General features: G+C 41.2%; 1 protein-coding gene across 3 annotated transcripts in view; it reads left to right on the top strand.

Annotated features, from left to right (window-relative positions):
• Window positions 1-27,375, top strand: part of tcf7 (transcription factor 7) — an 88,832-nt gene that overhangs the window by 43,570 nt on the left and 17,887 nt on the right. For all 3 annotated transcript variants that reach the window (XM_030069220.1, XM_030069221.1, XM_030069222.1), the window contains exons 4-5: window positions 11,474-11,600; window positions 23,189-23,276. In XM_030069220.1, coding sequence (XP_029925080.1) covers window positions 11,474-11,600; window positions 23,189-23,276 — 215 coding nt within the window. The remainder of the gene's footprint in view (window positions 1-11,473; window positions 11,601-23,188; window positions 23,277-27,375) is intronic.

The raw sequence follows: 27,375 nt of genomic DNA, 5'->3' as shown, positions 1-27,375 counted from the left end.
CCACTGTGCTGCTTGGGGTTGACTTTTCACTCAGTGTGTTTTTTCACCCACATCCACGGCCCAGGGCCAGAGACAACACACTGAAGCATCATCTCATCAAAAGCTTAGAGGTTTTCTCACAGCAGAGCTCAATCTGCATCAGTCTCAGTCCTGCTTGCATTGTTCTGTGCACTTTCCAGTCTCTTTTCACCAAGTCTGGCCAGTAATAGAGCTACTAGCAGGAATATTTCCTCATGTAAAGCATTAAACATTAAACATTGATCGTCCAGAGGGTCCCAAACTGGGGTCCAGGGGCCACTGGGAGTCCTTGAGAGGGTGGCAGGATGGTTCCCAGCATAAGTAGGAATAGGTTCAGGTCAATTTTATGATATTCCTCAGAGGCTGGAACAACAAGGGAATCCTCTCCAGTTGGGGTACGCGGTCGACTGTGCATCAGTTTTTTTGCTCTTTTCTCTGTTCATAACATTATAAACCTGCTACTTTAGTTTTTTTTCTGCTAGTCAGATGAAGAAAGTAATTGGAAGACATTACCTTGGGCTCTGTTAACTTCCATTTGTCATTCATTTTGACACTTTACAAACTAATTGATTCATCAATCAATAAAAGAGATACATTCATTGAAAACAATGATTAGTTGCAGCCCTACTACTATTCCTACTACTTCCACCAGCACTTCCTCCTCTACTGCTACTACTGTTATTTTATTATGAATATTTGTAGTAATATTTGTAGTAGTCATGGTGATGGTAGTAAAGTAAGTGTAGAGAATGGACTGCCTTGTGCTGTTAAACCAAAAAAAAGGAAATGTGGTACTGTTTCCTGTTTATTTCAGCTGCACGTCTGACAAATAATACTCACCTCTGGTCAGATGATTATAATAATAGTTATAATACCTTTACCACTAGCACCACTAATAATAATTATATTAAAAATACGTCTACAGCTACCACCATGTCTGCCTTTGCTGCTGTTTTCTTGTTTCTAATGTTATTGTTAGAAGTAGTGCAAGCAGTAGAAGTGCTAATAGTAATTGTGGTGGCTGTGGTAATAAAGCAACTGAAGTGGGTCCTTAAACAAAAAGGGTGATAATAATGAGGGTGTGAATGGTGAATGCAGATTCGATTTAGATGCATCAGGGTTCTCTCGATGCAGAAAATGTTCTCTGGCTTCACGTATGCGACCTGGAGCACACTGAGATTCTCCAGCTTACACCCAAACACATCACTCACGCTCCTATTTTATCTTCAATCGGTTTCTTGACCTTGCAAAACATACGCTTTGGGTTTGGAATCAAGTCTATGTTGGTTTCATAGTTTCTAATAGCTAATAGTCCCAGATGCAAATTACCTCTAAAATTTAATCACTTGTTAATGTGGGCCAATGTCTGTCTGGCTCCCAAATTTCATGTAAATGTGTTCAGATATTTTTGAGATTTTCCAGATCTGACAAACTAACAGAGAGGAAAACATAACCCCTTTGGCAGAGGTAAAACACTAGACTCATCACTGTATGCTAATATTAATTTTAGGTTGAATGTTTTAGTATGCACAGTCATGCATATGTGCCGTGCATATGCGTACACATGCACACACGCACACACACACACGCACGCACATGCACACACACACAAAGCTGTTCTGTTACTAAGGAGTAGTGGTTTCTGATTCATCATGGCCGCAGCCCAGATGTTCCAGTGGTCTGTGGTGGCATTGGACGATGGTGTGTGTGTGTGTGTGTGTGTGTGTGTGTGTGTTCTCAGGCGTGTCCTTCTGTGCCTATATGACTGTGCACTTCTGCATCTGTGCGTTCATGCATGCATACGAGCATCTGCAAGTGTGTGTGCGTGAGTCTGTGCATGTGTGTGTGATTGGGGAGTGGGCGGGCTCACAAGGAGGGGAGGTGTGTGTGTGTGTGTGTGTGTGTGTGTAGGGGGGAGGGGGGGGGGGTACTCTTTTTAAACATAGCTGCGTTGTTATGGTTGCCTGGGCTTTGATGTTGTCCAAACCTCCAACTAAGAGGCTCTCATTTTGGGCTCCTGACTCTGGAGAAGGCAATGACTTCCAGATTGGGAGTCCTACTCACTGAGAGGGGGGGCGGGGGGGTCACCCTGGTGGTGCTAGTGGTGCTTCAAGGGGAGGAGGAGGAGGAGCTGTGATGGAGGATGTACACAAGAGTAGATGATGGAGGTTGAAGCACAAAAACCCAAATTCTCTTGTACAGGCCAAATTCCTCCCCTCAGACATATATATATATATATATATATATATATATATATATATATACATATCATATATGTCAATTTTTGTATAGAGACTAAAAGTTTGCTGATTGCTTTCTGAAATGTTGCATCTGTTTTCTCCAAAAAGGTAACCCTTGCATGGTACACTGTTACAGATTTCCTTTCCAAAACCATCTTAATGAAGATGCTTGTGGGATTGTAAAGATCTGTTTTGACATAAAATGTTAGGAGGAGGTGTGTGGACTGTTTTTAGATGGCAGCCTGGAGGGGATCATGTGTTTAGTCATGTGTATCTGTCCATTTGTGTGTGTGTGTCTTTGTGATTGTTTGTGTTTTTTGTACACGGTTATGACTGTGTGACTGAGGACGTCTCGTGGTTATGATGATTCAAAATCTTTGAAAACCTGGTTTACCAGTCTGTTTTGGAAATTGTCTCCATATAGTCTGCTCTGGTCACCGTTTGATAACATGCTCTGCATACTGTGTCCCCTTCATGCCACTACTAACATGCAGACACGCTGGACTCACAGCCTGACCAGCTGTTCCTGTTTCACCCCCCACACGCCCCCAGAGACGCCTGGTGGAGATGTGCACTCTGCTCTAAATTGTTACTGTCATATCTGTCTGGCATCTGAGCGTCTGATTGGTTGTGCACGCTGTTTCTTTTGTTGTTGATGAGTACAGCCGACCCCCCCAAGCCCTCCCCAAGGTGGACATATAGAGTTTTTGAAATGAAATTTTTAGTTGTATCTTGTTAAAAACTTCTGCTTCAGCACTGAAATATTTTTATATTAACTATGGCTGTTGTTTTGAAGTAGAACTGAGTGATACGGTCAGATTAGATTTGATTCGATTCGGTTGTTAATGACCACACCGCTGAAGGAATTTGTTTTTCAATACAGCACGATTCCAGCATTAAATGCCAACATATCAATATATTAAACCAAGTGTATTGTAACATCGTTATGGAGTCATATTGCACAGCCTTTATCAATAATGTGACAATACTGAGGTATAAGTTTACACAATAGAAAATTCTAAACATCAAGCATTATCATTTATTATCATTACTAGTCAGCTCAAGGCATTTATTTCTCAGCAACTTTAAAACCAAGTTGTGTCACAGTGTTACAATGACCCAGTTCCAGATAATGTCTAATCTCAGATCGCTTTTAACTTTAGTAATGTAACAATATTATTAATACTACTCTGCTGAAGGCTGCAAGTCTCCTTCCTGTCAAAATTAGGCTCAAGTAAAAGCACGGTGTTATTTATGAGACCTTGCTCATACAAAAGAGAAAAGGTTGTCTGTCGAAGAAGAAAACTCTCATTCTCAGAAACCCAACACTAAACTTTGTCTTTTCAAACAAAGACAGAAACCTTGTCTTTTCAGGCTTCTTTTTTAATTGAATCACGTTCTGTTTTCTTAGTCATACAGAACACTTTCACAATTGCTCTCGTATGCAACAAAGCTAAGGTATTTCTCAGAACTGTGCTGAGTTTTTTTTTCTTTTTCTTTTTCGTTTTTGTTACTTTATGTAGTTTTTGTGTTGACTACATGTAGAATCTCCCTTCTGGGGTTTGATAAAGTCTGATCTGGGCTAATGAGGGTTCTAATCTAATACCAGTCTAATCTAATACTTGTCTAATCTAATGTCGGTCTAATCTAGGCCAGGAGTTTGCATGGGATCAAATGCAGAGTGAGATTCTCAGGTCCGCCACGTCATTCTACACAGTTTTTCCCCTTTTTATCCTCTTCATTCTATTTCTATATTTTTTTCTCCTTGCTTCTCTTTTTTTCTTTCTTTCGCTCTCTTTCTCTCTCTGCAGACAGGTGTGGGGACTTTTACCGCAATTTTAGACTCTGCTTTTTTCCCTCTGTTCACATGCAAACCCCAGTGTGTGTGTGTGTGTGTGTGTGAGTGTGGGTGTGTGTGTGTGTGAGTGTGTGTGTGTGCATGTGTGTGTGTGTGTTCCTGATTCCTGGATCTTTGTCTTCCATACCTGAAAAGCTGACCCTGCAATCTGACCTCTCTGAGGAAACTTCATTGTGCAGCAAATTATGCTTTTGAGGCTTTGTAAGACTAGAAAATATGTGAAAAATTCCACCTCTAACTACCTTGACATATGACATCTGTTACATTTTGTAAACTAACCTTTGAAGTAACAGTTTTTCTTCACTGAACCATTGCTGAAATCGTTGCTGAAATCCAGACTGGATGAGTAGCCACATCTCCAGCTTTCTATCTTGCGTTAAAATCAAGTTCAGTCGCCATTTCCTACACGGTTGCAGGAAAATGTCAAGAGTGATATGCATATGAAATATGGCAGTAATGATCGATGCTATAGGGGAACGGGTCAGTCTGTGCTGACATGGTTGAGCACAAATGAAGCCACAGCGCCAGCCGATAATAAACGTGTCCTTGACACTGGCCAAGGGTGCAGATTAAGTTGTTTTTCTTGCCTTTGAAGCTGCTTCATGGAGAACTTAAGGGTGACGTAACTTCAGCTGGTCCTGTACAAGTCAGTAGGTGGGGCAAGGCACTAACACTGTCGGGGTTTTGGGTTTGATTCCCATGCATGAGAAAATAAATGCACTGATGGTGCTTTTAGACACTGTGGATCAAAGTTTCATATTTTCATGTGTTCATGTGTCATATTCTTGTCTTTACATTGGACAGGCTTTGTCTCAATCCACTTTAAATTGTGCATGAAGTTCAACAGGTTTTCAAACAAACTCAGCAGGTTCTGATTGGTGGACAGAACCTCAAGAGAAGTTAAAAACACAAGCAGCATAATACTCTTTTCATCAGGGCTGTATGATCCTGTAAAAAAAAATAATAATAATGAGATTATTTTGACAGATACTGCAGCTGCATCATAATTTTCATTGTCTTTGTGGGAAAAAATGGTAAAATGATGATACTGTGATTATTTTCTGGATGAAACTGTGTAGCCCTGCTCGATATCAGAAATGAATTCTGTTCAGGTTCCTACTTTACTTGACTTTCAATTCAGTCAATCCAGGAAGAAAACATTTTCAAACATTTCACCATGAAAGGGTTCCAGTCTAGAAAAAACACTAGTATTCATAATCATTAATGCCTGAAATGCAGTTTCAGTTTCCATTTTGAATGGAACCAAACTAAAGTTTAACAGCCAAAGCACTGAAACCAAAATACCAAAAGGATTTAATGACAGCATGCCACGTATTCATTTTGAAAAACCACTGATACCTGGAATTTATTAATAAGTATTTTAAGGATGACATCATCCCCCAAAGTGTTAGCATCTCAGGTCTTAAGCCTGTATAATATTCTGCGTGCTTCACATCCAAGTGAGCACTTATTTCCTCAGAGATGTCATCAGTCGTTTTCATCTCCTCTTTGTTTTTTTTCAGCTGGTGGATATCAGTCGTTGAAGCGAAACTCGTCAGCCCGGAACAGTTCATTTACCGATGCCGAGTGATTCACAAACTAAAACAAGATTTATTTATGAATGGCTGTTTTCATTTTATCAAGTGCTGCTCCGATTCATCTGAAAGCAGCATTTCAAAACGCTCCTCCAACACGCTCAGATCTCTTTGTGAGATTTTCTCTCTTTCTGCAGAGCAGCTTGATTGCAGCCACTTGAAAGGACTGCGGACAGGAAGGTGAATCCACCGTTAATTTCCAGCAACTGTCCCCATTTTATTTATTTCCGCCACAACAGGGGAAGGTGATTGTCGGAGAGAGAGTGTGTTTAATGTCCCATCTCCGTGAAATGTGAGATTAAAGACATTAGACTCAAAGCCCGCTCGGGGGAGAAAAAAAAGAAAGGACCCTTTAATTTCCGCTTCAGAAATAAAGAGAGACAGATCTACTTAGTGTGTCATCTGAAAACTAAAGAATACATTAGAGGTGGAGTGTTTTATCAGCACTAGGTCCTTCAAATGAAGGTGTGTGTATGTGTGTGTGTGTGCACTTGAGCATGCAACTATGTTTGTTTGCATGCACATGCATTGGAAATCAGTGTGTGTGTGTGTGTGTGTGTGTGTGTGTGTGTGTGTGTGTGTCTGGGTCAAGGTGGAGGGCCATCATTACAACCAAGTGATGTCTGAGATCCCATTAACTCTTGTATTCAGCAGCAGATTCCTGTTCAAACAGAGAGGAGATAAAAGGCAGCAACAATACACTGATAAATCAAAGGCCTTTCAAGTGAAATTAGACTACAGAGAGACTGAGGGGCTACATTACATGTTTTTTTTTTTTTTTTTTGGCTTTTTTTCCGGCGTACTTAAAAAGGTGTTGATATCTAATTGGAATTTTGAAGTAATCACGTTCTTTGAAGTAATTACATCTTTGATGTAATCAACAAACAAGGATTTAAGATTCAGAGTAGACTAAAGTGCTCGGAGTGGGATTGTTTTCTGTCGCTGCGGTTATGTTTGTCTGTAGGTTTCAGTTCATCTGAATGGAAATGTGTGTGCTGAAGTGTAGTTTTCCACACACTAATGTATGTGCAGCGATGCAACGGTAAATACAAAGCTGGATGAACCCTGAGCCTCCAACCTAAATACACAGCAATGCAAATATCCATCTTAACAAGAAGTTTAGACCCATATTCAGTCTGGATCAATATGGAATCAATGTGAAATCAAACTGAATCGCATAAGGGAATCAGTGCCAATAACACTGTAAAAAATCTCCATCCTAAAAACTCACGTTGTCTTAAAATCTTGTTTTCATAAAAACGAGTTGAAAATGAGCCAGTGGCATGAGATAACCCCATTTGCTTCCAGTGCTAATTAACTTGTTTCCTAACTTGTTTCCAGAGTTTTCTTGAATCAAGTGTCATTCTCATGAGACTGGAGGGCTGATCTGCCTCATTCTGCCTTGTTTCAAAATGTAATAGGCTAAAAAAAATCCTAAAAAAAATTCACTGGAAATGAGTTAGATTATTTCATCCCACTGTCAGATTTTTAAGGAAAGCAAGATTTTAAGACTGTGTTTGACTTGTTAAGATGGAGAGATTTTTTTTGCAGTGCTGGTATTGGCACTGATGTCCTTGTATAATTCAGTTTGATTTCATATTGATTCATGAAGTTACCACATCAAATTTTGCATCTTCCATAAAGCTTGTCGTTACCGTCATGAATTTAAATCCAAAATGCGTCAAGACTTTTGACGTCAGCACTTAAGAGTTGGCGTTTGTTCACTCGTTCAAGACGTGCGTTAACTTGGTCAGATGAGTTTCCGTAGGCTCGTAGGTCAGTAGACGACATCGGCATGAGAGGAGGCACGTTTCAAATACCATTTCACAAAAATCCTCACAAATCCACTTTAAAAAAAGGCACGGATAAAAGATCAGTCACAGGATTTAAGAGCTGCGATTGGATTGTTCAAATGAAGATCATGATTAATCGGAAAACTGACATTTTTACCCAGGGCTAGTCATCGCAATTAAGGTACACTAATTATATCATGCAGTTTTAGATTTAAAGATCCTGTCTTCATACCTTACATTAGATTTTACTTAATTATAGGCTATACCATGAATTCATTTTGTGAAGTTTTATGTCTGCCTGCAAAAGTAAGTAAATTCCACTCCCGGCTGAGCTGCACTGAGGTGCCCTTTGTTTTTGAGCGTGCACCTGAATGCACCTCCTTGTTACCAACAACAAGCTGTGTGTTTCCAATTCAGGCGATGCCGTAGACGTTATTCAATCTTGTGTGACTGTGTGTGTGTCCCACTTAACGCGTGTACACACTCGCCTGTTTCAGCTCCACACTCGAAGTAAAGGTAATTATGTGGAAGTTTTGTGTGTGTGAGTGTGTGTGGTGGTGGATAGGGGTGGATGGGGGGGGGTATTTTTTTTTAAATAGAGAGGTTGATAATTATAGGTTAAATGAGTGCTCTCAGTCAGCCTCCCTGAGTGTGTGTAAAAAAAGGAAGGCGCAGCGAAAGCCACTTCAAGGCCGGCTAATTACCCCGAGGAAGAGAGGAAACATAAATGGACGATTTTGCGGCTATAATGTTACAGCAAAACGGCTACATCGACCTCAGCACGTGAAACAGAGCCACAGCTACTTCTAAAGGCTCCCAGCAGGTCTGCGCAGATGTGTGTGTGCGTGTGTGTGTGTGTGTGTGTGTGTGTGTATACATCCATATGTGCAAAACCTGTCAAGAGAATGAATATGTGGTTGTGCGTGTCTGCACATGTGCAGAAAACATTAACTGAGTGCGATTCTGCGCTTGTGTGTGCGTGTTTATGTGTGTAACATGTGCATGTCTGTATCTCAAATCCAATCAAACCTTTGCACAATTCAGGTTTTTTTCTTCAGCGGTTTTATTTTTTCCTCTTTTTGTAGTTGCTTTCTCAGTCATTCTCGCCTTTTTTTAATGTAATGTGCTTGAAAACTTCATTTGGCGCTGTACTGAGCTTTATTTGAACATTCATACTCATACAACAGAGGGCTTTGTTAACCATCTGAGACACAGCTAGAGGCATTCATACAGCAGTGATAAATACATTAAACATTAAAAAAAAAAAAAATAACACCTCACTGGGGCTGTGCATAACCACATTTCTTCAAGGTTGACTGATCAGTGGTTTGTTGAAACGATTAGTCAACAAGTCGGCTACAAGAAAGGCCAGAATTTCGAACAGCCTGCATTGTGGACAGGCAAGAATCAAGAAGCTTCTAAGCATCTTAATAACAAAATCTCAAATTCTCCTTACATTAAGAAGAAAGGCAAGTCTCTCTAGCCTATGCCTCTATTTTTTATCATAGACGTGCGCTCTGTAAAAAAAAAAAAATATTCCTCTCAAGTCAGTTTGTTTCATCTTCACTGGTAAAATCTTGTTTTTCTTCAAATGGGTGGAAAAAATTCTGCCAGTGGGATGAGATAATCCAACTTATTTCCAATGGTAACCATTGATCCCAGAATTATCTTGAATGAAGTGTCATTTTGTGGATGCGAGTGGGCTGATGAGCTTTATTCTGCCTTGTTTCAACATATTTATGCTTGTTTCTTTGCAAAATTCATCAAACAAAACGCTTCCTGAGGCGCTCACAAACACATTGTTTTAAGAAGAACAAGTTAAAAACACTCAAAATGAGACTGAACGACCTGTGAAAATTGAGATGTTTTCCACTGTTTTGGATTTCATCACGTTACAGATAAGACTCCCGATATGTGGTGGAGTTTTTTGAAGCAGTACACCTCCATCTCTGGGTACAGGTTATTGTGAATGCAGAGCACCTCAGCACCCCCATGCATGCACCCCACCCCACCCCACCCCGCGCACCCCCTGCACACCCCACCCGAAAACCTCTGCACCGTCCCGCCCCTTCGGCCCTTCGGTGCAAAGGCAGGCCGTTTTGTTTTCATGTGTCTTGACATTAAAAGCGGTTTAGCGGTTTGATCTTAGCTCCACAGCTAGCCGTGTAGCATACATGAGAGGCTCGTGTGCGTGTGTGTGTGCGTAAGAGTGTGTGTGTGTTGGCACATATGTGCGTTTATGGCTGGTGAGAGAGAGTTTAAGATGTTGATGTAATCAGGTGGGGATAGGAAAGGAACTGTTGAAAAGTGTACACTGAGTGTGTGTGTATGTGTGTGTGTGTGTGTGCAATGTGGAGCAAGAGTGTGTGGAAGCTCTGCCTTAAAGTGATAAGGTATTCACTTTGTAACTCAGCAGGAGGCCCAGCAAGTAGCACCAGATCTGCTCGTCTGTAGTGGTGATGTTAGAGGCTTCACACACACTCACACACACACATACACATGCAGATACACATGGACATACAGGCATGTAAAAAAAAAACTGTTTTAACACACACACACATATATATATATATATATATATATCCACCCACTCAGAATACACTCACATGTCTGCACTCAAATGCACACAAATGCACATATTCATACTCATGTCTTTATATAAACAAATACAATGCATGCACACACACATTCTCACATGCATATCCACACGTGCACACACACACACACTTGGACTGGTTCAGATATACGCAGTGGATGTGGGTCCGAGGCCGGTGGCTCAGCAAACCGCTGTGACATATCGTATGTCAGCCGGCATGCTGGGAGCATTAGCAATAACTGGATTTCACGTGAGTTATTGAAAGCCATTTGTAAACAGAAACATGAAAGCAAACAAGCTCGCACGCAGCCCGCCTTGATCATCAAAGGCCTATCGATCAAATGCCCCCCCCCTCCCATCCCTCCCCGCCCCGCCCCGCCTCGCTCCCACTGAGGACCAATGGGAGCAGAGCACAGCCCGTCTGTGTGTTCCAAGCCAGCCTCAAAATGACAGTCAAACGCTTTTCCTTTCTTTCTGCCTCTTTCTCTTTCTCTTTCTCTCTCTGCGTGTGCGTCTGTGTGTACATGTGTACTGCATGTGTGTGTGTGTGTGTGTGTGTGTGTGTGTGTGTGTGTCCCCTTGCATTTTTTCTTTATTTCGGAGTTGAGAGGAGTAAATGTCCTCACAGGGACAGAAAGATGTGGAAGAACTTCCAAAGTGGAAACATTTTGTCATTCGCTTTATCTCGAAACACTGCGATGTGTCAAGCCACCGGACATCTAAACCTTTCAAAAGTTATTTTACAGTTTATTTATTCACTTATTTATGTATTTAGCAAGGTTTTGTTTTGTGTAACGATGTGATTGTGCATGTTTTATCAGCTAAAAAAAAACATAATATTGAATAAGAAAAATAACCATCCCAAGTTCTGTGACTATTTATTTATTTTAGAAAATAAAAAAACAATAATAATAACAATAATAATCTTGTATCCTGAATTATTTTCATCTCTTCAAAATGTCGTTTTTAATTCCCTAATTAATTTCAATTCCCTGCATAAATGAGAGATATTACACCTCAAATATATCAGTGAATCAGTGCTTAATAACAGTAATAATAATCATGATAATACTTACAGTAATGAAAAATTCCATCTTGATATATTTAAATTACCAAGCCATAATAATAATAATAATAATTATTATTATTATCATTATTATTATTATTATTATTATTATTATTATTATTTTTATTATTATTATCATTATTACTACTACTACTACTACTACTACTATTATTTACCAGTTGTAGTCGTATTAGTATCATCATCTGTATTGTCTGTGGGTCAGGAAAATGTGAAATATGAGTGCTCAACATTATTAGTGATTAGTGATTATTGGGTGATTGATCAGCGGCTGGTTGTGTGTTTGCAGTCCAACAAGGTGTCGGTGGTGCAGCAGTCACACGGGATGCACCCGCTGACGTCGCTGCTGCCCTACAGCAACGAGCACTTCAGCCCGAGTCCACCACACCTGCCCACAGACATGAGCCAGAAGACAGGTGAGTGCACACACACACACACACACACACACACACACACACACACACACACACACACAGGTATTCAACCAGACATTCAAAAGAGCAGGACGTACAAGAGCACATATACCTGCAGACATGCACACACACACACAACAACAACAACTGTTAGCCTACAACAGATCACACACACATATGGATGGAGCGCGCAGACACACACACACACATACACACATAAACACAGCTGAACATACACTCTTTGTTGAATTTCTGATGTTGAAATGTTGAAATCTAGCAAGAAACATTCAAATAGAGGCTGAGCACACACAGGAAAACAAACACATACACACACAAATAAACACACACACACACACACACACACACACACACACACACACACACCATTACACTGTTGTTGAATTGTTGCACACTGAGCGCTGTGCTGACGACACGTCATACACACACGTGCAATACACTCTTGTTACTGAACTCTCTTGCTCTTTCTTTTTCTACCCAAATACACACGCGCGCACGCACACACACACACACACACACACACACACACACACACACACACACACACACACACACACACACACACACACACTGAAGCATGCACACCGTGTGTGAAGTGGCAACAACTGCTCAATGAGCCTCTGGCGGTCCCACTAACGCTCTGAAGTGGCCCAAACCTCTGGGGGGAACACCAGTCACAGACACACACACACACACACACACACACACACACACAGGGATGGAAACGATTAGGGTGACAATCACACAAGTCATCTCAGCAGCACACACAAGGTTCTCCTTAGTGAACACTGTGCACACCGACACACACTGTGCTCTCTGAGCCATGCGCAAACACACACACACACACACACACACTGCTATATGCTATTTCACTCGCACACTCACATTTGCACACAAATTTCACCACTCCGATGGAGTTCATCATGAATCATCATCATAAATCATTTCAGAGTCAGAATGATGATTAAACAAAAGTAATCATGAAGACAGTTATGATATAGGAAAACAACTAAAGGTAGAAAAAACTTCAAAATAAGATTATCAACCTTTTTTACACAGAGCTAAAATCCCACTCCCATCCGGGACGTCCCGGGTTCTCAACCCTGCAGTAGCCCCATGTAATCATCGGCTTCGACTCTGGCCAGCAGAGACGTAAACAGGTCACCCCCTCAGTTGTGACCCGTGTAGGCGTGATGATACGGGACCTGCTTTACATTTGAAGGAGGCAGTGCGGACCTCATAACTTAAACTTATGTAATATGATAAATTACCAATAAATCACCACCTTTTGGACTGGACTCTGACTGATGTTTGCAATGTAGCTGTAATGAGAGGCCGCGGCCATCGCTCATTACAGCATGAGAGAAAATGGTGTGTTTCAGTCGGGATAAAAGATTGTGATACAAGTTCACCAGGAGGTGCAATGTGTACAGGGCTTATGCCTATGTAAACACTGTCACACACTTTTTTTAAAAAAGAAAAATTAATAATCAAGAGAAATAATTATTAAAGTCCAGACTGAGCCACTAATGTAACAAATAAGTGGAAGAATATGCATAACACATAAGAAATCATCGTAGTTTACAAATGACCCCCACCCCCCAAAAAAATGTTGTTGCTTCTGGTAAAAGTGGTGCTCTTTCTTCGATTTTACTTCTACTTAAGGAACATTGACCTGATGGCAGGAGGTGTGCGTGTCCATGTGTGTGTGTGTTTGTGTGTGAGTAAAACAACATAATGATAATGATAATCCAGTGATTTTGACAGCGGCAATGACAATAAACACTTTTATTCAATATCCGACCCAGAGAGGAGGAAACAGGCGAAACGAGAGAGGAAAAAGGCAAAAGCAAAAGAAAGGAGCAACAAAAGTTGAAATAGAAAAGTAGGAATAGAGAGAGGGGGAAAGGGGGGCAAACATGCAGAGAAGGAAAACAAAAGTGTGTGTAGAGCAGACAGACAAAACTCTTATTAGATATTAGAGCAGCTCAGGCGATCTCCTTCCTGCTCCGGCTGGAATTCCCCTTTTCCTACAGCCTCATTTTCCTCGTCTGGGCTCCACTTAATGCGTGTGTGTGTGTGTGTGTGTGTCCATGGCTGACGCTAGCACAGTGACTCAGCCCCTAATGACAGACTGGGCCACCTGCTCCCAGACCTTCACACACCCACACACACACACACCGCCAACACCTGGCTGCAGTATACAACCTTTCTCACACAGTCTCACCTAAGTTCTGACTAAGTTTCCATTCAAAAACATGTATGCGCACACACACACACACACACACACACACACACACACACACACACACACCTACCTTACTCCTCATATCACTCGTCAGCTGCTCACAGGTAGGGTTTACCTCACCTATGAGGTCTTTTTTTTTACCTACTTACCTCACTGTGTCCTCAAACCGCTGATGTCACCTCAACATGAATCAACAAATTGTTTTTAATCTGCTGACATCAGTTCAGAGGCTGATACGGAGAGACGATCTGAAACATTACGTTTGCGTGACATAACAGACAGCAGGGATTGGCCCACCGGAAACGCAAGAAAAGTTACTTTTTTGCCAGCCAAAAAAAATCATAAAGATTTTCCATGCTAATATGACAAAGTCTAGGTAGTCTAGTTGAATACCAGTCTAGTCTAGTGAACAGCATGAACTGATGGATAAGTGGCGAAACGTCTTCTGGACATATAACTAAGTCCAGCTGACCTGATTCAATTTCCTTGAGATGCCTTTGACTTGGACGCAACAGCAAAAAGTGAAAAATAAAAACAATCAAAAATTCTTAGAGATGCTTATTAATGTAACAGCAGTGCCGTCCGCACAATTTAAAATTTCAGGTGGCACACAGAATTCATTTTGAAGACACACACCTCACATCTGTTTGCACATGAAACTCAAACCATACATCACATCATTAAGTGTGTTAGTGGACAAAAATGACTGATCATCCAGTTTCATCCGTAGAGGTTGACGATACTTCTTTATGTGAGGAATTTAAGTCACTTTTCCTTGATTTGCTACGTGATGCTCACAGCTCTCGGTACTCGATCGGACTGAACTAAGCAGGAATTACCTTTGATGTCGCTGTCCAGATTTTCGTGCAGAAAATAACCATCAACCATTGAAAATAACCAACCGCCATCGATGTGGCTGGACTATCTAAGCTTGTTAGCCACTTTTGCATGAAGCAGCCGTCATTTCGAGATCCTCCTTGTATTCTGGAAACTGCTTTGGCCGGCAAAATCAAGAGCGCACGTTGCTGGTTCCTTTGGAAATGAGGCTCCGGCGGATGTGAGGCTGCGTTTCCTGTCAACTCAGAGACAGAAAAGAAGTGCGGGAGATTTCGTCATCGTATTTGTCAGCCTGTACATGTCCTGTTTACCTCAGCGACCGCGTTACCTCATCTCTCCTCAGCCATTCCTGTGCGCTGATTCAACCTTCTGACCTCACACTGTACTTCACACCTTCAGCCCCACCCAAGTCAATTCGAAAGTGCATCGTCGGCATTAAGGAAGTGTGTTTGAAAACAATGTGTGACCTCAGCAAAACTCGTAGCTAAGACAAGATGTCAGTCACAAATATTGTCGTTCATAAGTGCACGTGTTAAGTGTTCTGTAAATAAAGATTATTGTCACACTCTCACTTTTAGGCTGTCCAGTTAAACTCAAGTGAAAGACTTTGCTCCAAAAGACATATTTACCGTTTGAAAAAGATTGAAACCCACTTTTATAAAATAATCATGCAAGAACAAAATTTACCATTCATATACTTTTATCATGTACACTTTTATATCAAGACTGTCCCATTTTCCATCTGTAGTTTTTATATACACGCTACTGAACATCAGGAAACTGTGAAGGAATTAAAGTATTACTTTGATTTGTCCTAAATAATTCGCTGTCCATGTAGAAGAATCAGATGAAAGTATTAAAAAAAAAATCACGATTTCAGGTTCGGGTTTGTTTATTATCATTCTTACACGTAAAACATATGAATGAAATTTGAACCCTGATCCAGCAGCACACAAGAACAATACTAAACCATAAGTTAAGAGGTTATGTTAAGTGAAGTTAGGATAAAGATAAAAATAAATAATTAATGTAATGGTTAAAATAAGCAGCATGGTACAGAGTTCATGATTCTCACCGCCTCTGGATGAAAGTTACATATCTCGTTCTGCTAAACCAGTCGTCTCGTGAATTTCTGTGTTATAATTCTCTTGGTTTCTAGTTATGTCTGTTGTACTGCTGCTATATGTGAAATATCTATATGGGAATATTGTGGGTGAGAGTGAAAAGATTTTTTTGACAGGATATTTTCCTCGCCCTTGTTGTTATTTTATACCCATTTATTCTGATGGTATCTCTGCAGAATGGCTCGTGCTGCTCGCTCTGTCATGGCTCTTTACAGGGTTTCAGTTTTCTCTGGTCCAGTGATCCCTGAGTGTGCATGTTGACGGTCAGTGTTTGAAAGTGTGGACACATGAAAACAGCCCGGGTCAAGATCAGGGTGGACAGCCGGGTCAAACTTTGCTCTGCCTGCTGTCACCAGTCCAGTGTTTGACACGTATTTGCTCGTTGTGTGGCGTGTCATCAATAAACCTGATGCTGGTGACACAGACTGTTTTCACCGTCCATTCATCTGTAGAGAATTTTTACGATTAATCGATGAATCATTTTAACTATAAAATGTTGAAAAATAACATGTTGTCACCCAAGTGATTCTCAGCATTTATGAAGCTGTAACTCATAAATCTTTGGGTATTTTTTGCTGGATAAACAACTAAAATGATTAATCTATTGTCAAAATTGTAATCAGTCAATTTTCTGACGATCCACTAATCGTGTGGACGTCCTCACACTGTGTAATGATCCTGCGTCCTGTGTGACAGAGGTGTGTCTGGCTGCTGGTGTGTTCTGTTTCTGCTCTAAAACGACACACCACAGCTCTCATTTTAATTTCTCACTTCAGTTTACTTCTGTGTCATTTCCTTCAGCATCTACCTGGATTTTTATTGCTGCTTAAAAACTTTGTGCAACACCTGTGGTTGTAATTCAGCCCCATAATGTCTGCAGCTCAGCCGATCCTCCAAGTTTTGTTCAAAACCACAGAACCTTATTTTAAATTGAAGTAGAGATCCCAAGGTTGCTAAAGACACCAAACATGTCCTATTGAATTATAGAAAAATGGGTATAAAATGATGCACAGGATATCTAGTTCTTTTATATTTGATGTAATGTTGCAGTCATAAAACTATGGCGTGTTGGGTTTGAATATTTCACTCAGTATGAGTGAAATAAGTGTGATGTAGCTTCATGTAGAGGTTGCAACCAGCAAATGCAGAAAATATATATGACATTTTCATTCAGTATGGAAAAATGATCTTCTAACTTTGAAACTACTGAAGGGGAAATCAGAATTCAAGGGGTTAAACCCTGAACAAACTTAATTTCCCCTTAAATTTCCCCTGAAGGGAGCTCAGAGTTTAGAAAAACGCCTTTCTCCGTACCATGCGTCAGCACTTTGGTCATACTCCCATACAATCTGTGCAATGTAGGATTCATCTCTCAGCTATCATGACTTATGTAATTTTTATTTAATTTATTCAATTTAATCAGGAGCACGAAAGATTGTCCTCTGTTTATTTTAAAGTGTCTGCTGAGGAAACAGAGTTCGGGGTTTAACAGCTTCACCTTATGTGGCACCTTATGTTTTTGGTAAAATAAATATTTTCCTAATCCCACTTCTAAATTTAGCTGTGGCGCTGTTGTGGGACATGACAGTGAACGTACAGCCACTGTCACACCTAAGCCCTGCTTTACTTCACCAGCCCTCCCTGATACTATAAGAGACTTAGAGTCAGAAGCTTCCGGTGACACTGACAGGGCCGCGCTGCCAGCTCTTAGTGATGTGGGCGCCGGTCAGCTCTCACAGTCTTGTTTCCTCTGCTTCACTTTGTGTTCTCACACATGGAAAGTATTTTTTATTGCTGGTCCAGACAAGAGAGCAGGGCAGCAGGGTGTGAGGTGAGTAGAGCGATTGTACTTTACTTGCAAAGTTTTGGACAAAATTCCCTTCCTCTAGCTTACCCAGACTGAGACAAGATGTTCAATATCATTTCTACCTCTGTACAACCAGTGAGTCAGTTCCTGTGGGTAGCATTTCCTGTTAGCTTAGCATAAAGACTTGAAGTCTATAGGAGTCACTAGCCTAGCTCCATCAGAGTGAAAAAATGAACTCTTAAGCTGTCTTATTTACATTTACATTTATCATGTGCATTTGAAATACATGTCTTAGAATTTTTTTAATTAAAAAAAAAAAAAAAAAAAAAAAAAGAATCATTTCAGTAGAAGTTGATTTGTGGTGGATCTTCCTCTACCTGCAGCAGTGCTCAGATTGCTGCTCATACACTGACTAAATAAGACAGCTTTGGAGCCGCTGTAAGGTTTGTGTTTTTTCACTTTGACAGAGCTGTGCTAATGACTCCCATAGAGTTCAAGTCTTTATGCTAAGCTAACAAGAATTGCTACTCATAAGAACTGAACCCCTGCAGAGGTGAAAATGGTATCCAACATAAGTCAGAAAAAGGATATTTTGCTGTAAAGGCTGGAGTATTCCCGTGAGCCTCAGGTTCAAACCTGTGTGACAGAAAGCATTATGTAAGAAGGCAGGGAGAGAAATAAGGTGGTGTGTGTCCACAGTGATTAGGGCTGAAATCATGGTTTAGTCATGAATTGTGCAGCACCAAACTATAAACCTACTTCAAATCAAGACTAAGCAAGATTTTGTCATAACGGCAAATTACAGTTTCATTCTTAACTTTGAAACTTGATCAACTTGATTATCCTGTTCCTCCAAAACATTAATCTCCAACACAGACTGATGAGGCACTGACTTGAAAGTGACACCTCAAGTGGATTTACTCTCAAAATTGAAGAATTTCTGAAATGGATGAAGGGAAATAAGAGTTTCTGTAATTCATGGACTAACTCAACACATCTCAATCAATTCATCAACAGTTTTTTGTTGTCATATTTTTTTTTTCCCGTCACGTGTTTGCAGATTTCTTCCAGATGAAATCACACCACCTCCCTCTTCACGGTGGTGGTTTCTGCTTTCTTGGCCTCCAAAATTTAACCAAAATGTTCCATCAACTCAAACTCAAGAGGACAAAGTTGGATTTTTTTTTTTTTTTTTTTTTTTTTTTTTGCTGGGGATTAAGATTAAATGATTTCAAAGTATAGTTTTACTCCAAATTTAGGCAGTGAGTGGCAGCGGGGATATTTTTTTCCTTTTTTTTCTGTTTTTCTGTTTTTTTATAAAGCGTGCTCTACAGTCTTGCTTCAACTCGTTTAAATTTTGGTTGAAGTCACTGCATGTGCGGGCTTCAGTTAAAATTCTGCAACGCAGCTGTGAATCTTTTTAAATATAGGTCTGCTTATTTTGCGCCTAGTTTTACATAAGTGATTAGCACCATTGTGAGATTGAGTGAAACCGTAGTATCCTGGGAGTTCAAGTTTGACTTTCTCTCAGCCAGCTGGTCATTTTGTTCAGTCATCTCTTCAGTCATGTGATCAGACTGAAGTGAAGCGTTACGATGCGAAACATGAGCGGGCCCCGGCCGGTCCAGCGCGCCGTGACGTGGCCTTGACTTGACGTTTCCCAGAGATGACTGTGAGTTCAGACTGTAAGCGGTGTAAAACAGAGAGTGAAAAAGGAGAAATGAGACAGGAGAAAGAGTTAGAAACCAAACTTTGCTTAGTGTCACGGTGTCATGCACAGTATTACACTCACTGTACAGTTTCATCTGGTCTTTGGTTGTTTCGTATGTAAAGCAGAGGTCAAAAGTAACCAGCTCCATCTGCTCGACTTGATGTACGTGAGCAGATTTTTACAGGCCCGCATTTGGAGCAGTTTTACAAGTCTTAGTTCATGTCAGATATTTTCTCCTAATTTTACCTTTTATTTTCTACTGTCTCAAGTAAATTTTGACTTTTACCTCTTTATTGTGGTATTGAGGAGAATGAAATCTGATATTTCCCTTGAGAGTCATAAAGTGCTAGAATATTTTATTACTGTAAAAGTGATCAGCAGTATTTTTTTATTGTTTTCAAATGACTTGAGGAGGATTTAAAAATTTTGAAAAAGTTATTTTCCAGCAAACTTTTGCTCAGCCGTGTGGTGTTTATGCTGACAGAAGTTACAGTTCCTCTACTTGAGTCAAATATCTCAGTGCTCATTTCCCCCCTCTTACTGTAACAAAACACTGCTAGGTTTCTTCTGGGCTTCACCTCCTTTGTGTGTACGGCACAGGCGCTGGCAGACGAGTCATTTAAAGGCTCGCACGCTGCAGCACTTTCACTCTCAGTGGTTATAAACCACCATAACACATAACTGCAGGAATGCTATTTTGAGATCTTCGGCCCTTAGTTTAACACACAGGCGTTCTGATAACGAGATCTCAGAGGGCCAGTTTGACTCAAACCGTTTTCCCTTTGAAGTGCCTCCATGGGGACCGTGAGATAGTTGTTATAGTTGTCATTAGATGGGCGTTTTAAAAGGGGCATTCCAAAGAAAACTGTCCCATTACTGCTGCTGATAATTTCCCCCTTCAGGTTTCCCAACAACAAACTGATTACAGCACAAAAAAAAAAAAAAAAAAAAAAAGCAACTTACAGAAACCAGTGTCACGTTTGCATCAGATGGGAAGTGTGAAAACAACAAGCACACTGACAAGGTGATTACGGACACTTGGTGGTCACTGTGCAGTTATTTATGGAATTTTTTGATGATGAGGTGATTTTGAAACACTATATTAAAAAAAAAAAACTTGCAGTTATTTACTTCAAAATACGTTTGTTTGCAAAATCATATATCCTCATTTTCTATTCATTTTTTCTTAACCATGTTATTCATTATCATGTCAAGGAATGATTCATTTGCATGCATTTATGATGATGAATCCACATCGGTGGTAATGACAGTATTCATTTGGTAAATGCTTTGAGGGCAGGAGGCAGTTTGCTTTATTTCCTTCCAGAGATGCAATCAAGCTGAAGTTGAGTCAGTGCGCTGCCTTCCTGCAGTGTTAACGCACACGTGAAAGATTTACTCCAGCCAGGGTAAACCCCGTCTCCACAAAAGGCAGATAAGCTGAGTGTAGGTGAGCTAAGCCTCCATCACATCCCCGATGAGGACGTCTTAACGCTGAGCCTCGTTACGAGCCTGAGTCTGAAACCGGCTGCTGAGAAAACTCTTCCATGATGTAACCATGAGACATCGACCCGGGACGGGGAGACTCATCGATTTTACACCAGGGAGAGCAGAAAATCCCTTCCACCTCTCCCCTTAGCTCTTTTTAGATATTTTATAGCGACTTAACAATGTGTAGAGGCTTTGTAGTTGCGTCATTTACCTCCTAATAACCATCATGGAGGTCCAGAGGGGAATCAGATGTGCAGAAATAATGTCTAAATATATAACAAGGTTAGAAAAAAGAGATAATATCCCTGCAGCCACTGAATGGAGTAAAGATCAACATGAATGAGATCAGAATGGCTTCAACCATCGATTATTATTGTTGCAACAAAGCCTATGAGAAGCGGCATGAAAATGTCTGTTCACAATAACAAGTTCAGAAGCACATATGGAGTTCCCATATGAATGCATTTTTTTTTTTTTTTTTGTGTCGCTTTGCTCTTATGCTGTCATTCAAGGATCACAGAAATACTATCAAGACTTTGTATTTATTATCTTGTAAAATGTACAGCAACTGTCCTGGTTTCATTTGATTTATTTAAACTTTCTGTAACCAGGCTAACTAGGAACACATAATTTACATATCTTCAAAAAAAATAATAATAATAAAAAAAATTTCCACTCTGGAGAGGGTTTTCCAGAAGCCGTGCTCTCAGCGACCAAAAACACCGTATTTGTCTCGATAGAAAGTTTAAAGAAAGAAAGAAAGAAAGAAGAAGTTGCATTTTCAAAAAAAAACAAAAACAAAAACATAATCTCTATGTGAATATGGTTTTAAAAAACAGACTTTTTGTGCATTTCTCAGTTGAACTGATTACTTTTGAAAAGGTTTCATAAATCCAAGGGTTGTAGGCTTTAACTTTCTCAATGAGACTCAAATGGCCTGAAATGGCTTCCTCTAAGTAAACCATGAAAATCACCTTCGTACACAGATAGATAGATAGATAGATAGATAGATAGATAGATAGATAGATAGATAGATAGATAGATATCATAGCATTATTTTTCCTCATGTATATGAAAACAGAAGTGAGGTGGGATGGAAAAAGTTCGGATAGAGAAGACAGAGAAAGGTAAAAATGAGAAGTCGAGAGGGAGGAATAGGCTGATACGGGCGTGAGACTGAGGGCAAAAGGGGGAAGGGAGAGGATTAGGGAGGTAGGAAGGAGGAGAAGAAAGGGAGGGATGACAGGATAGAAGAAAGGAAAGGAAAGAGAGAGCAGGGAAGTGGAGGCGACAGGAGAGAGGAAGGAAGGAGAAGGAGAGGAGACGAGGGGGAGGAAGGGAGTGGTGAGACAGACGAAAGGGAGGAGCTGAAGGAAGGGAGTGGTGAGACAGGTTGACTGACTGAGTCACATTCCTGTCGTCCAGATTTATAGCGGCCGGGGTCCTGAGACAGGCCCGGAGCCGCGGCCAAATTACAGTCATCTGCAGCATTCCTCCGCTGCAAACACAGGTTAGCAGCCCGGCCACGCTAAGTGCTAGGTGCTGCCTGTTGACAAATGACTTCCTTTGAAGGGCGCAGAGAGAGAGAGGGAGACAGAGAGAGAGAGGGAGAGAGAGAGAGAGAGAGACTGTGTGTTTACTGGTCGAGGGCAGAGATGTGGCTTCAGATGGAAAATGTCATGTTTGCTGTAAGATCATGCTAACTGGAAAGGAGGAAAGAGAAGAGAGGGAAACTTTTTTTATTTTGTGTGTGTGTGTGTGTGTGTGTGTGTGTGTGTGTGTGTGTGTGTGTGTGTGTGCATGTGTGTGTGTGTGTGTGTTCCCACTGTAAACAGGGCCTATAACCTCACCCCCCTGCCATTTTTTTAACATGAGGGAACTTTTTTTTCCCCTCCTGTATGGAGCCCCTGATTTTAAAAAGGTGCTGGTGCAGCATAGAGTAAAACAGTAAAACATGAGTTCCCGGCAATCACACACACACACACACACACACACACACACACACACACACACACACACACACACTCACACTCACACACACACAAACACATTATGACAGGATGGGAACAAGGAGGTGTGTGTGGGTGACTTGTGTTAAGGGTCGACTCTGGGCCATCCACCCTTTCAATGTGTGTGTGTGTGTGTGTGTGTGTGTGTGTGTGTGTGTAAGTAAGCAAGTAAAAGAGGAGACAGACAGACAGATCGCGACATTTAATAAGCGTGTGTGTGACAGAGGAAGCGATTTTGACCTTTTTAGCAGCAGTGTGTGAGATTGAAATGAGAAAAGAGGGATTGCACCGCTTGTAACCAGTTTGTGTGTGTCTGTGTGTGTGTGTGCGTGTGTGTGTCCTCCAGGCGTTCACAGGCCCCAGTCCCAGGACCTCTCAGGCTTCTACTCCCTCCCCCCAGGCGGCGTTGGTCAGATCACTCCCTCCATGGGCTGGTGAGTCAGACACACTCACACACACACACACACACATACACACACACACACACACACACACACACACACACACTTTGATGCACAGACACTCAGTCCTCTGTGTACTTTGTGATGACTTAAAAGGATGAATTAAAGGAAGACACCAGGTTTTGGGGATGTTGACCCATCAGTGAACTCATCAGTGTGTGTGTGTGTGTGTGTGTGTGTGTGTGTGTGTGTGTGTGTGCGCGTGTTCCCGGTGGATCGCTCACTCTGCGCTTTAGGGTTAGCGTTGGACTCTTGAGCACACACCACCGTAAGTGATAGTTGGCGACTCACATTATCTTCAAAGTGAGAAAAAAAGGGAGAAAAAACTTGTAGCAGCCCCAAATCTTAATGCTGAGTAATATTAAAACATTAATTTAAGAAAATATGAGGTGAAAAATATCGTAGCAATTACCAGGGACTACTTTCACTGTTTCAATGGCAAGAGAAGGTGGTAGGTGGTGGGAGACTGTGCACTGCTAAAAATCAGCGTATGAATACATGGTGGCTCAGCTGAAATAGTTCCACAATAATTTCTAATTATCATCTATTCTATTTTCATGACTCCTCATGTCTCCTTTTGTTGTTTTGTTGCTGTACTGATGCTTGTTTTATGAAGAATGTTGTGACTTTATCATTATCATCATTTTACTACTAAAAGATCAGTTATGATGTTATCTCTTATGTTATCCAACACATCAGTCTCTTTAAAAGTTGGCGTTTCCCTTTAACGCACCAACATGTGCCCGACCAAATGTTCACTCTTCAAAACAAAGACTGACCAAAACCACCACTTCCGGAAAAACCGTCTTCTCACAGTTTCCACGGCAGCCACATGAACACAGTCATACGGGATGATCTCAGCTGACACACACACACAAACACACACTCATTCCCTGACCTCGGCCAGTGATCCATACATCACTGTCTCATCTGGTGTCAACACACGCAGTCAAGCCGGCGAACCCAAACTCCCGTTGGCATGGAAACCACGTCCTCTCGCGCTCGCTGCCGCGTCTGTAGGTCGTGTGTTAACCTGTCGCCTCTGGTCAAAACGAGAGGAATGTGGGAAACTGGGACATCTCGAGGGATAGCCGAGTCGTAAAAAACTCTGCAAGAGACACTGTGATGCAGAGGGACAATAAAAACCAACCGCAACATCACCAGGAACAAAAGATGCATTTACTCATCGAGCTTCTTTACTGGGAAAAAAAAAAAAAACTTAAATAGTGAGGAGTCTTGTCTCGACTTGCGTGTCATTTACAGGAAAAGGTCGTGTAAAGGAGGAGTGAAACAGTAACCTGGTGAAATACATGAGGACAAGTCATGTGATCTGCTGCTCAGCTCATTCACTGCCCTCAAATCCAAACAGTCCCTGCTAGGATCAGTGTAGACGGAGTGGATTCTGGGAAACGTAGGCACAACCAAATTGAGCCTTGCCGTGGCACTGTAGTCATTTTCAAATCCTCTGGTCAGAAATATCCGGTAACCACAGCAACCAGAAAGCGTCAAACATGGGTGGCGTTAGGAAGCTGTTTTTTTTTTTTTTTTTTTTTTCACTGTGTCTTATGAAACTATAAAGACCAAATATCAGGAAGTAGATTTTACTCTCTGCTGCTGAAGTAGAAAGCAATCTTTTTTTTTTTTTCTGACATGAAATGTTACAACTCAGAAACTCCCAGTTGTAATTACAGTTTTGAGGTGAGCGTGTGCCACTAGCTCATAAACAAATAAACAGGAAAATGCAATGTACATGTGACGTGCAACTGAAGGAACTATTAGTCTCAAATGAACTCGCAACCAAAGTAGGTGTTATTATATCACACAGTATCATATCAGTATCCCGGAGCCAGTATCGTATCATAGTGTGTGTGTGTGTGTGTGTTTGGCTCTTTCCCCAAGAATTAGACATTGCAAAAGTCGCCTCAGCCTGCATTTATCCTGGATTAGATTTCCCAAACAGCTCCTCTTGGGGACGGAGCAGAAAACGCTCCAGTGGGCGCATGTATCGCTCCTCACATTTAGTGTTTTCTTCGGCTGAATTCAGTTTAGCTGATTGTGGCTCATAATATCGAGCTGGCTGATTGTTAACTCATAATGTCAGGCATCCATTGATTGGTGGATCAGCTACGCAAATCCATTTATTACAACCTCTTATCTCCGCCTGGACGAATGAATATGAATAAATCCCACTCCAGAAACGGTTAAAGGCTTACATCAAATGTCATGGAGATTTGGAATAGAAGCTTTTGTGTGTATTTTTGTACGTGTGTGTATGTGCGTGTGTGTGTGTGTGTGTGCATTTGCTTACATGCATGTCTGTGTCTGTTTTTCATGTTTCTGCAGGACATCTAGCTGTCTCGCTCCAAACGCTCCCCATGTCCCATGATTGTGATTTACAGCCGTTTTATCTTCTTTTCAGACAAGAGCACTTACTATGGATTTTTAATATCATTATTAACAGCTAATCTCCTTTAACCCAGATTATCTGCGTGTCTTGGCTCCTTATAGTGTGTTTCTGTGTTGAGGAGCAGGAGGATAATGAATGGTTAAATGTCAAACAGTGATCTCCCATTGTTTGGACAATAGCCTGGACGCGCCTCCTGTCCCTCCATGACCACCTCCATATGTCCCGCGGCTGTTCAGCTGATCGGTTTGCTGCCTGGGACCAGCAGGGTATCAAGAATTAGTCGTAGATGTATTGTGACTCTCATTCCCCATCAGATTTATAGGGAAGACTGCTGTCAGCGGGATGTTGTGATAACAAATACAACATCTACCCAAAGTTAAAGGGGCGTTAAGTAATCTCCTACTTGCGTCAGCCTCTACTGGTGATCAGGAGGAATTGCAGCAACATCAAAAAGTTTCTTTGGCCCTTGCAGTCCCGCGGAGTTACCTATAATTGACAAAAAGTCACATTTTCACATCGGTGACGAGTGAGCGAGCTAATTGGAGCAGCGATCCAACAGAAACGTCTTGTAAAGAAGTGACATATAATGATGCAAAGCATTGTAATAAAGCTGCTTTGTCGTTTGCTTTTGTTGGCTTGAGAACAAGGACTTTTTTACCCTTAAAAATTGAACTTACTGATCCTTAAAGTGGAAGCTGCTGAAGTGCAGAGCAGTCATGGGTCTTGTTTTTTGCTGAGGCCATTTGTGTCTCATGGCATATATGATAGATAAGGTTGTCTTTTGCTGAAATGCAAAGTATGATAGCTGTTCCCCTCAACGGTCCCCCATTAACATTTCAAAACCTAACAGCACTGACTGAGCATGGCATTACTTTGCAGTCTTTTAATTACGTGGTAGTCATTTCTAGTCCAACTGTAAGAAATAATAGACACAAGGAATGAGCCAGTACAAAAGAACAAGTTGCTCAGCCTCATGTGAACATGGAAATCTTCATTCCCAGCATGCCTTTGTCCAGCCATCCCTTTCACAGAGAGGAATTTCTGTCTGAGTAAAGAGTCTCTGTCCCTGTAGAGTCACGGAGAAGTCGCTGTCTACAAAGGGTCATTTTCTGTTGAGAGGGGGCCACTCTTTGTGTTGCTTGAAGTATTTGTGGGTATGAGTGTGTGTGTGTGTGTGTGTTCATGTGCATCATGTGTAGGTAGATATATTCTTGTATGTTTGTGTATGCTCGGGTAAGTGTGTGTGCTTGTGGGGAATCTGTCATTGTGGATGTGGTTATGACCCTGTCGGAGTGTCTGCAGGTCCTGAAAATGTCTTAAAATGTCCTGTGTTGTATAATCTAAACTTAACTTAAAAGGTTCGTATTGCAGTTAAATACAGCTTCAGTTTGGTTTCAGAGGTCCTAAAAAAAGTTGTGGTTTCATCGTATACTGAGTGTCCGGTGGCAAATCAGCCCTGTCAGACTGACATAGATCCTGATATTCTGTTTTTTTAGGTGTATTTATATTTCATTCTAGCATTAAAATTCAATTCTGGCATTAAATGGGCCCTAGCAAGTCTTGAAATAAACTTGCTAAAACTTAGACGTTGTTTTGATGAACCAGCTAAAGGCTGGGCCACAGCAGGCGATTTTAACACTGATCATCTAGCAGTGTGAACGGACT

This window comes from Myripristis murdjan, chromosome 14, assembly GCF_902150065.1.
Source record: "Myripristis murdjan chromosome 14, fMyrMur1.1, whole genome shotgun sequence".
Lineage (NCBI taxonomy): Eukaryota > Metazoa > Chordata > Actinopteri > Holocentriformes > Holocentridae > Myripristis > Myripristis murdjan.
This window is presented reverse-complemented; position numbering and strand designations above follow the sequence as displayed.